We start from the raw sequence: 12,138 nt of genomic DNA, 5'->3' as shown, positions 1-12,138 counted from the left end.
CCAAAGTACATGGGAGACAATACAGTAAAGCGGAGCCCCAGGTTCGAGTGACTGCTGGTCTGTGTGGGCCCTGGGCGGCAACAATGTCACATTTCGGTTCAGTTTCAGAAAATGTGTGCTCCCCAGATATAAAGTCTTAATACAGAATAGGTTCAGAACTGACATAAATTTTTAAAAATGTAATAATGTGACTTATTATTCACTTAACTGGTGGGGGGGGGGTATGTACACACAGCAGACATTTAAGATAATTTAGGTTTCTGCCTTTATAAAAGGCACAGGTCCCTTTAAAATGCCTTTATGCCTTTCCCTAAAACTTGTCTGCAATTTATCATTTTCTTCCTCCTCTTATCAGAATTCCAGTTTTCAGCACGGCTCTTTAAAACTCCCCTGCCTTCCGCCCAAGCTCTCTCCCGTTATCTACCCCATCTTTTTTTAATGAGATAAAGGCAATGATTATACTAATCTCCAACTTGAAAACGATGCACTATAAGGGGGGAAAAAAGTGTGACCTTTTAAGCAAAAGAAATAAAGCTCAGTAGACGGGAAATGTGCTCAACTGAACAGATGTCAGGACAGCATTTCTGTGTCTTGAGGTTCAAAACGCAGTGGGGAGCACAAAGGGGCAGGCTGTGTGTCCAGAGCGGCCCTGAGAAACCGGGGTGGCACGCCTCGAGCACGTCGGACACTGGGAACCCATCGCTCCCGCCCCCCGACAGCGGTCTCCAGGCAGCACAACCAGATGTTACATTTTCCCTGCTTAATTTCGGTAAAACTCCATGACCTCTTTCTCAAATTAAAAAAGGCAATGCTATTTTTTTTAAAACCACAGGAGCTATCTTTAGGGAAGCCTTCTAAGGATTTCATTAATTCATAGCCAGCCAACCAGGACTTTTCCCACAGTCTCCCACAAAAAAGCCCGGGAAGTCACTGATTGCTTGGCTGGATCTGAATATGAGCAGAGGTAAGATCAGAAATATCTAGTTCCTCCCACGGGGAGGCAAGGCATGGAAATCAAAGCTGGGCAGAAACTCATTACCACAGCTGGCCAGCAAACCCACAGCCCTGGAAAGAAGGCAAAGAGCATCTTTGATTCTGGACGGATCGGTGGGTGACTTCAGAAAATGAAAGGCATTCACAAGCAGAGGGGACTGAGAGAAAATGAGGCTTGATTCTCTGCTAACACTACCAAGTTTTCACATACCACCTAAGGGCTGCTGCCAGGGAGTGAGGGTCATCTTGTTCACATTGTTTCGTGAAGTCCAAAACCAGGATGTTTAGTTAGCCCTTAGCAGTCCTTTTTCGTCTGTTTACTTTTTCCATTTACAGTGCAGCGTAACCTGGACAGTCCAAACACCCCCTCTTCAAGAATCCAACCCTTTCCTAAGTGCAACTGCCATCCAGGACCAGCCCCTGTCCCCATTTTTCTTGTTCCCTGGGAACCCGTCCTGCAGCCCAGAGGTTGGCCAGTACTGGGGACACGGTGCCAGTAATCCGCGGTGTGGATGAAGTCGGGCGTATTTTTATGCGACTCTCAGCACCTAATGCCACATGATGCACCAATGTTAAGAAAACATAAATAAAGCCAATTATACTCTGGTCAAAATAAAATTTAAAAGATAAAAGAAACTCAGAACTTCAGAGGACAGTGTCATTAATACAATTGCTCGCCTTAGATGACACCTGCTCAGAGAGGCCACCCAAGACTGCCCGCTCTCATCGCCCCTGGTTTCCTGCAGAACACTTGGTCACACAGAGGGAGAATCTACTGTGTGCCACTGCTGATCTCCTGGTTCCACAGGAAGCAAAACCGATCAAGGCCCTGCCCCCAGGGAGCTGACTGTGCGGCAAGGGAGACGCACAGGAGACCAGAAAATACCGTGTGTTTCATGGTACCAAAAAAAAAAAATCTATGGAGAAAACTCAAGTGAAGAAGAGTGGTGAGCAACAGAGAGTAGTGGTTGCTATTTCAAATACAATGGTCAGGTTCTGGTAGTTTCTTATCCTCTTCGTCTTCCTTACTACAATCTAAGCTCCAGAAACCAGGCCTCGCACATAGAAAGCAAAAAATATGCACTGAAGGAATGAAGGTCGCTGAGGGTCACCCCCATCAAGCTGTTCGGCTGCTGGAGAAACCTTCCCAGCGTCACCATTCCTGACAGGTGCATATGTGGGCAAAATTCAACGCACTCCTTTATCTAGTCCCAGCCTCCGTCTTCAGCCTTCTTGTCCCCACCGCCTCCAAGGAGCCGCCCTCCTCCAGCTTCACCCACATTTTTCTTTCTGCCCAACTGTCCCTCACCTCCGGGCTCCACTTGCCAGAGGCCCTTCTCAAAAGTCCCCTGGGAGAAGTCTGTCTTCCCTAGCCATCTAATCCCTGCCTCAAAGCCTCCTCTGAACCATCCAAATTAAGTGTCTTCTTCATAAACAGATCAAGATTCCTCTTCTTGACTGCATCACTGCAGAAGGCTGGATGCACCCTCATGAGATCTGGAATGATGGGAGGGCTGCGGGGGTGGTGTCTGATTTCACTTAAGGTAGGCTTCCTGGCAAAGGTGAAAGTCACACGGGGGGAAAGCTGGGGGGCCTTTGTGGAGAAGCCTCCCAGGGAAAGGTGGGTCTCCTCCAAAGCAGGAGAAACTGAGGCAGAACAAGTAGCCAGAGTTTCTGGGAATCAACCGGGACGTGAGCTGCAAAGCAGAGTCCGCAAGGCAGGCACCAAGCAACACCTCAGACACAAGCTTCTCATCACCCAGCTTGCCACGCGGGCAAATGCACAGGCAGGATGTCCCGGGATGCGGAGCAGGAGCCCTGGTTCATACTGCTCTGGGGAGAGTGTGCCAGGCAGAGCGAGGAGGGGGAGCTCCCTGCATCTCGCGGTCTCTGAGCCCCCCCAGGCCTCACAGCCCCGCCTGGGTAGGAAGCCACTGCAGCCAGGCGCCTGGTCCCACTCCTCTTTGTACTTCCCCAGAAAATGTAACCACAGTACTACACCGCGGCCTGACACAGAGGATCCGCTCTTGCCGCCTCACTCCAAATGTCTCTGTGAACTGCAGACTGGGAGCAGTTACAGCAAATCCTATAACCGTGTGAGCGCCTGGGTCCCAGCCCGGGCAAACGTGCCCCCTCCAGAGGATGGAGGTGATGTGCTGTCACTCAGCTGGGATCACGCTCAGGCTGACCGCTTGCTCCTGCGTTTCGTCTGGATTGTATTGTATTTTCCTCAGATAAAAGGGAAAGAAACGCTTTTCAGAAGAGAAACCAGAAATCACCTGGACAGAATAAAATCATAAAGAACCATATGGCCTGTCTCAGGGAAACGTACCTCTTCTTTCCAAGGAAACCCACCCTCTATCCCCATCAACCTCCCACTAGCAAGTCAAACAGTCCAGCTCAGAACAGAAGTCTGGGGCCATAGCCAGCATTTTTTTTAAAGGGTTACCATTCAATGTGGGGAAAAAATCTACAAAACTGAAAAAACAGAATACTTGGAAAAACTGCTAGTTTTTAAGGGAGTAAAGGACTTTCAAATTTGAAAAAAAGCTATATTTAAAGCCTGATCCCTTACGATTTAAAAGGATTCATTTGAAGTATTCATTTAATGTGTAAAAGGTAAATTTCCACCTGAATATTTTCATTAATGCTATCAATTTCCAAATTCTCTTTTCAAAGTCATGATTACAATTTTATAGGCATTTCTGATAAGTTCAAGCAAGCTTCCCTACAATGTAGTAATTTTAATGAAAAGCCTCATGATTAACGTCTATTAAGATCAGGTTTAGAGTGAAGAAATGGACAATGTATTAAATTACAATGTATTAAACTTTCCACAATACCTGCCATCTACTGCCCTTTCAACTTTTAATGCACGGGCTTTATGCAAATAAGACATGAGGTTTACTATAAAACAAATGCCTCTTAAAAGTGCATAGTAGAGGTAGTTTTCATTTACCCTATTAAATGAGACAATTTATAGGCCAACTTCCGTTTTAGAAGAGAATTACATGTGTGTTCACATCACATCTTTATTTTGTCATCCACCCGGCTGATTTGTTGAGGACAGCTGGTACTTATTAAGCCCCCCTTTAAATGTTGTAGCCTTAATTAGCTACATCCACCTTTCCCCAACATTTCCAAACAAGGAACCAAAGAAAAGGAAAGCTGTTTTTATCATGGATGCTTTGAACAATGGAGTTGCAAATGTTAAAATAATAGTCTTCGTTAGAGACTCACTAATCATTCCCTTTTTAGGCCCCTTCAAAAGAAACAGGGTACAGATGGAGCTTAAATTTCAGTCTTTGTTTACTGTAGGTAATTTTTCAATTGTTCAATTTTTAGTTTCATACCTGGTGTTATTAATTAAACCTTCTCAAGATGCTGCTGGGGAAAGCAGGAGAGACAGTCTCCCCAGATATATTCTTGGTATTAGTTAAGCTATAAACGTCTTACTTGGGTTTCTGAGCACATGAGAACAAACAGACAGGATCTACAGGCAGAGAATAAGCCAAGTATGGTTTTCTATGAACAGACATCATGCCCTTCCCAGACACTGAAGCATTCCCAACTCACACAATGAGAAATTCAGTGGATCCAATTACTTTAACCTGCCTTATGTAAATGAAAGACACACTCACTCATTTGGTTACAACTTAGGAGGATTTCCTTCTTAAAAAAAAAAAGAATGCATTCATGACTTTAAGTGTGAATGATATCAACAGGCTAAATTTGAGCAAGATAAGGAGCATCTCAAGGAATCCCTCTTAGATTTGGTCTCTTCTTGCCCCAGCTTTAATCTGCAGTAAGACTAGACCTGTTTCAATAGGATGTGATCACTCCTGGGCTTGTGTCTTTTCAATCAGCCGGTGGCCCTGCCGGGTTTAGAGTGGCAGAGAGGAAGTGGCCTGTGGTTAAACAGAGGAAATACCAAGGCATTTTAATAGAGCAAATAGTCTCTTTACTTCCCACAGGGAAGAGCTTCAAAGGCCCCAGGCCCTGGAGGAGACAATGTGCTGTGGGGCCATCAGTCACCTAATCATGTGTCAGGACCATTCAGAACATCCCGGCAGCGAAGACAAACACTGCCCAGGAGGACGTTGCCTCCCACTGCCCAGGCAAGTCAGGCTGCCTGGAGATGGGGCCTGCCGCACCAGCACAGACAGGTCCCTGCGGCTTGCTGAGGTCAGGAACACTTCCAGATTTGGGGGGGATGTGAAACAGAAATGGTCTTGGCTGCCAGTCTGGGGTGGCTGAACAAAGGTCTGCTCCAAAGACATACCTGTCCCCCAGCCCAGCCTGTTAAGTTCTAGGGGTATCTGAACCCCTGCTTCATCCCATTTTTTTTACAGATCAAGGGTGAGGGGCCCTGAGCTTCCAGAAGCCTAAGAACCTATCCATCAGGGTCAGACACAAGAGGCAGCAAGGAATGAAAGGAACAACCAACTGTTGATGGGATGGCCTCAGCGGCAGCAGACATCTGCTGGGTATGGTATGTGAAAAGTTTAGGGACTGATGAGGGAAAGAGAGCTTGAAAGCTTAAAAAAAAAACAAAAAAACAATACATTTTAAGCCAAATGAAGTATGAGAAATACTCAACTTAAAGACTTAAAAAAGCATTAGCAGTTCTTTCCTTTGTAAGGAAGCTGTCTGAAAGGTTTGAACGGCTGAGAATATGATTTGGACCCTACTCGACTCTTTCCTGAGACTGTTTTCCAGACAGGCCCAGCTGTTCTGGGGAGGAATCCAGTGGAGGCGTCAGTCCCCCTCACCCCCGGCCTCCTCTTCAGTCCCCAGCACCAGAGGCACTCCCAGAACCACTGGCTCCCCAGGTCCCTCCTCAGCCAGCCTCACCCCTGCCATTTTCCAGGGCTTGGACAAAGTCTCCACTTTCCATTCTAAAGGTCCAGTGAAGTAATTTAAAGTCAAGCTCTGATTTTAAATGTTTACAGTGTGGCTTCTCACCTCCTTCTTGCCATCACAGAAGTCCTGTCTCCGAGAGCAGTGATTCTCACCGCTGAGAGCATCAGAGGAACTTGCTAAAATATCAGTTCCTGGACCCCACCTCATGCCCATTCTGGTCTCACTGGTCTTGAATCTGCATTTTAATGAGCTCCCAAGGCAATCCTGATACTGGAAGGGCTCTGACTTCACTTTGAGAAATATCTAGAAGGAAATGGTGCCTCAGCCAGTACTTAGCTGCTGGGCTCATTCACCCAGCTGTACCCTCCCAATCTCCCCCTGCAGCACCTCCCGCCGCCCCCCCCACCCCCCGTTAATAACTAGCACAATGCCCCAGGCACTGCAGGGGCTCTGGGTCCAGTGGACGGATGGGGGAGGGATGGGAAGCGAGGGCTGCTCAAGAAAGATGGACCCCAGCCAGAGGATTCCCAATTAACACAGCAAAGCAGGCTGGAAGAAAGCATCATGCTTCTTATAAAAATGTTTCTCTGAAAATGTGTCAACCAGAGCTGAGTCATTTTTAACTCAGAGACGCAATGTGCAACATGGACAACACAGCCACAAGACAGGCAGATCAGATGCAGGCTTGAGAGCCACGAGCTGCAAGTGAATGAAAACACATCCAATTCAGAATTAAATAAACATGGCTGGGCTCGCGGCCAAGGAGAGTTCTTAGATTGGACTTTTATCAAGAACCTAAATTTTAATCAGCTGCAACTTCTTCTTTTCCAAGTACCACCCTATTTCTTCCTACCTTTTGAGATGAAGTGTTTGCCTTAAATGGGAAACTTGCACTTCATTGTAAAGACGATGCCAGCATTCTGGCTTCCTGAATTCCTGAAGAAGCAGACTTTTGGGAGGGGAGGCAGTGGAAATTGAGTTTCAGGGATAATAGACCAGGGAAGGGGTACCCCATTTAGGTAAGAAGGCAAGAAATGTTCCTTCCTCCTCCACTGCAGGAAAAGCCACTGAATAAAAACCTGTGGGAATAGATTTCTAATTCCTTGTTCCATGCATAGGCTTCTTAAAACAATGAGCAAGGCAAGCACAGGGAGGGGCGGGGGAACCTCTGTGCAAGTGACTGATATAAAGTTACACATCACAAACACAACCACTCCACTTCCAAGAAGCAAGCAGTTAAGACTGTCAAGGAGGATGCTGGCCCCTCTGGAAGTTTTACAACTTATTACTTCTTTGAGAAAACTGTACTACTCAAAGGGCAACTTTACCTGGCAAGTGCCCTAAGAGACTTTGTTTTTAAAGCAGTCGAGGAAGTGTGCCCACAACTCATTTCTAAAACACTGAGATGGTATCAGCCCCTTAATTGCCCCACTAATAATGGGAGGTTGTGAAATCTGACCACTTAAACCAGGCTGGCTCCTCTGAGAGCAACCCCAAAGGGAGGGTTACAGCTGCTGAGGGTTAGCCGGCTCCAGTCACCTTGTGAGTCCTGGGAAAACACACATTCTTGCAGGGGCAAGAGTTCCTGGAACACCCGCTCCCTCCAGAGCCAGGGGGTCAATCGCTCAGTTCACCCCAGCACCCAGACCCTGCACCTCCTTCAGGGCTCACTCCTCTGCCCTGCTGTGCCTCTACCCTCCAGGTTCTGTGTGACCTAGACCCACAGGAAGCCTTCACTTGATTGCATCACACAGCATCAACCCCTACTGTGAGATGTGAGCACGGCCCCAAATAGACGGTAAGCAACCTCAGAACTGAGACCAAGGTCTATGGGTTGAACACTCACTGTCAGGTAGGTCACATGGAGATGAATCAGACACCCAAGTAGCAGTACATCAGTACTTACTGGCCAGCCCTCTGACAAAGCAACTTCTGGAAAAATTCACCTAGGGAGGTAGCGGGAGAGGGGGCTTCCTGCAGGAAGTGATGCTGGAGCTGAGAGGGGAGGCTGAGGCGTGGAGAGGGAACACAGGCGGGAACAGCATGTACAAAAGCCTGCTGTGGGGAAGACACTGCAGCCCGCTGCTCTGATCTTCATCCCTCCCCTTCCCCCTTCTTAAAATCTATCACTTAATACAGGATTTAGCAGGAAGACTGCGAGGTCTAATTGGGTTCATCCAAGATTTACAGTGCATCAGGCCCTGAGCCCACCAACAAGAGGTTATGTGCCTGGCTAAGGGAACTAGTCTGAAGACACAGATGGGAACACATACCGACAATGCAGTCTGATGAGAGCCAAAGGCAAGGACTTGCAAGAGAAGGTGAAGCAAGGGGAATAGCATTCAGAGAGGGCCTCCTTGAGGAAGCATCACCTGAGCAGTCTTGGGCCCATGGGGCTCTCAGGGGAGGAAAAGGCACCCCAGGAGCAGGGAAGCAGCCCCTCGGCAGCATCATAGGCACAGGAGTTAGGGAGCAGGGTGGGAGGGGCAGGTGGAGGCTGGGAAGGTGAGTATGTGAGGCAGGTGGGTGAGCTGGGCTCCGTGCATCAAACAGCAAGTCCAGGAAAGAAGGTGCCAGGTATTAGGTTGGGGAGAGCCCGGAATCCAGGAGGTGACCCTGAGACTTCCATGCTCATTTAGGAAGTCAGTGAAGATGACCCCAAGGGAAGGATTGTGGGACCAAGGTTAAGAGCTGCTGAGAAGGTTACCTCCAGCATGAATGCAAAGCCACTGGAACGAGGTTCAGGATGGGGAACACATGTACACCCATGGTGGATTCACATCAATGTATGGCAAAACCAATACAATATTGTAAAGTAAATAAATAAGTAAATAAAACTGAGATAAAAAAACAATAACAACAATGTGGGTGCAGGTTAAGGGAGAACAGATTCTTACTGAGAGCGCAAAGCCACTAGCTCGGCTCCTTTAGGGACCTGCTATACCCACAGCATTAAAACTTCACACAGTTGGTGCATGGATACACGAAGCCACCTGGGCAACTGCAGAAAAACAGCAAATTACACTGACCCACCTATGCCATCTTATGAAAATAGAAAATGCCAGTGATGCTGTTTACCCAAACACCAACATACCAGTTTAGAGATAAAAAATTTAAAAACTGGTAAGTCAATGTGAGGATAGTCTTAAGGAAAACTTTTAAAACCTAAAAACAGGAAAACTTGGTATCTACTGGAAAAAAAAAAAAGAATAGTGGTATTTTACTAAAATGGAGCAAAGTAGGAAAATACGATGTTTTACTCAAATAAGGAGGTTTTGTTCACTACGGGGTGCATGAGAAGGTGGGTGATAGCTGTCTACACTGCAGCCATTGGGTCTGAAGACATTTCAGCTTACCCGGCTGGTACCTAGTCTTCCTCGCTGTGTTTCTCTGAAGGCAGGGCAAGTGACGTGAAGGCACCAGCCTGTGGTCCTAAAGGGGTGTCAGTTCTAGGCCGTGACTGCTTGAGGCCCATTCACAGTACCCCACAAAAGGTGAATGAGCACTGCTCTAAGAGATCTACCCCCTACCCTTCCCTCAGAGAAGCAGTGCTAGGGAAGCTAGGAAATCCCCATTTACTCCCCAGGTGAAGAATCGAGGCTCAAAGCTGCCCAGGAAAAGAGGCAAGGTCATGTTCGTGGCTGCCTGAGTGCAAAGCCGTGTCCTCTCCACAAAGCTGAAGGCGGTGAGTGCCCACAAGCCAGGTTGATCCTGGCTTGGGTGGGAGCGGAGCCGGGGTCAGATGGATACAGTCTCCAAGTCCTCGCGCTCCCCAAACCCAGGAGCACTGCTGGGGAGCTGGGATGGCAAGCTTCCAGAGCACAACCCCCTCCCATGTCCCACCGCTCAGATGGCGTCCAAGAGGCGATGGTTAGGGGCAGACGGCTCCCAACACAGGACGAACGACGCTGCCCCTCTGCTCTCAGACACCTGACCGAGGTGACAAACTCACTCCTCCCTTTGGTCATGAAAAATATCCGCAACTTAAGCGGAGTCGGGGTGTGCGTGGGTGCGAGAGTGTCATCTGAGAGACCATCCGCTAGGCAAAGGGCTGAATGCAAAAGCAAACAGGAGTCTTGAGCTGGGGTGAAAGTGGGGTAAGATGGCCTGGCCCAGAAGGAACAAAGCAGTCCCGAGAACGGGGCGCACCGCTGCCCAGCATTCAGGGTCCCCTGCCTGGCGGTCCCGGACCTTTGCAGAGCTGAGGACCGGAGGTTCGGGGGAAGACCCCTCTCCCGACTCCCGCTCCAAAGCGCCCCCCTTTCGGACAGCGCAGAGGAGCCTATCCCGGGGGCGCGCTGCCCTGAGGCCCCGGGCCTGGAACAAAGGGTGGGGCGCCCTCCTCCCGCCCGCCGCCGGGTGCCCCTCTCGCCCGCCCGGCTGGAGCCGGACCCCAGCCCGTGGCCGCGCCTCATTAACAACACAAAGCCGGGGGTCGGGTGGCCTCTTTCAACCCAGCCGGGGGCAGCCGGACGCGCGCCCCGGGAGGGAGGCAGGAGGGCGGGAGCAGACGGGATCCCAGCCCTGTCGCGCACGCCACGGACGGAGAGCAGGCAAGTCGGCGTGAGCTCCGCTGCCCGCGAGCACCTGTGCCCCCCGCGCTCTGGGGGACAGCGAGACCTCTCCTTACCCTCCAGCCACAGGTGTCGGCGCCCCGCGCTCTGCTGGAGCCGCCTGCGGCCACGGCCAGCTGCGAGCCGTTGAGGCAGGCGTTGACCGTGAAGAAGACCGAGCAGAGCTGCAGCCACGGGGCCATGGCCGTGCGCTCGCCCAGCCGGGCCCTACTCTGCTCCCGGGCCGCCTGCCGCTGGCCAGCCCGGAGTGGGCGGTGGCGCCGGCAGCCGCGGCGGAGCGGGCAGCACCTCTGGGCATGCGCTGCGGACCCTAGCCCCGCCCCTTCCCCCGGGGCCCGCCCCTAGGCTCGAACTTCAGGTTTGGCCCCGCCCCCCAGGTCTGGCTTGGTGACTGCAGCCAAGAAATTAAAAGATGCTTGAACCTTGGAAGAAAAGCTATGACAAACCTAGACAGCGTATTAAAAAGCAGAGACCAAAAAAAAAAAAAAAAAAAAAAAGCAGAGACATTACTTTGCCGACAAAGTATAGTCAAAGTTATGGTTTTTCCAGTAGTCATGTACGGATGTGAGAATTGGATCATAAAGAAAGCTGAGCGCTGAAGAATTCATGCTTTTGAACTGTGGTGTTGGAGAAGACTCTTGAGAGTTTCTTGGACAGCAAGGAGATCAAATTAGTCAATCCTAAGAGAAATCAACCCTGAATATTCATTGGAAGGAATGATGCTGAAGCTGAAGCTCCAGTACTTTGGCCACCTGATTAGAACAGCCAACTGACTACACTGGAAAAGACCCTGATGGTAGGAAAGATTGAGGGCAGGAGGAAAAGGGGGCGACAGAGGATGAGATGGTTGGATGGTATCAATGACTCAATGGACATGAGTTTGAGCAAGCTCCAGAAGATAGTAAAGGGCAGGAAACCCTGGCACGCTGCTGTCCACGGATCGCAGAGAATTGGACATGACTTAGTGACTGAACAACTCTCCTTTTCGGCCCCACCAGGATCTCTAAGCCATGCCCCTACAGCCAAACTCCAGTTGACTTTTGAGGATCCAACAGCTGCAGTTTTTTCCCGACCTGAAAGGTTTTTTTTTTTAATCGAAAGTTTTTTTTTTCCATGTGATACCTGCTCCCTGCAAAACTCAGGAAACCCCCCAAAATATGATAATAATGTTTAAATAATAATTTACAACCACCTCTTGAATCCTCCCAAACACACCTAAAAGCATATTACTGTTATCCCAGTTTTCAGCATGGAAAAGCTAAGGTAATGAATGTGGTGGTTAGAGAAATCCTGGCTGAGACCTCAGACAAATGACTTGTTCTCTTCCCATTATTGTTCCTTACCCCCACGGAAAACTGGTATAACAGAGTAAGTATCTTATGCTGGGGAGGATTCTATTGGTTAACACAAACAAGTATTCAACAAATGCTACAATCTACTATTAACTCCCTCAGATAAAGTCACACAGCTGGTACCTGCCAGATATGAGATTCAAATCCAAATTAGCAAAAACAATACTATTAACCACTACACTTGTCAGACTTTAACTCTTGTGAAGTGGATAGTACCTCTGCTTGGAAAAGGAAGCTGAGGCTGGGAGAAGTGGAGTACCCAAGATCCCCTGACTTCGCCACAAGCCCCCTTCCCCTTTGTCTTGCCTCTGTGCCCTTGAATCCTGTCTCTTCACATTTCTCCATTGCCCTGTCCC

At 49.1% G+C, this 12,138-nt stretch overlaps 1 protein-coding gene across 1 annotated transcript in view; it reads right to left on the bottom strand.

Annotated features, from left to right (window-relative positions):
- The window catches only part of IL17RD (interleukin 17 receptor D), a 68,171-nt gene extending 57,467 nt beyond the window's left edge, over positions 1-10,704 (bottom strand). The window contains exon 1 of the mRNA XM_020889699.2: positions 10,487-10,704. Within this exon, the coding sequence (XP_020745358.2) occupies positions 10,487-10,612 (126 nt within the window). The 5' untranslated portion in view covers positions 10,613-10,704. The remainder of the gene's footprint in view (positions 1-10,486) is intronic.
- Positions 10,705-12,138: the final 1,434 nt, after the last annotated feature.

Source organism: Odocoileus virginianus, chromosome 26 (assembly GCF_023699985.2).
Source record: "Odocoileus virginianus isolate 20LAN1187 ecotype Illinois chromosome 26, Ovbor_1.2, whole genome shotgun sequence".
Taxonomy (NCBI): Eukaryota; Metazoa; Chordata; class Mammalia; order Artiodactyla; family Cervidae; genus Odocoileus; species Odocoileus virginianus.
This window is presented reverse-complemented; position numbering and strand designations above follow the sequence as displayed.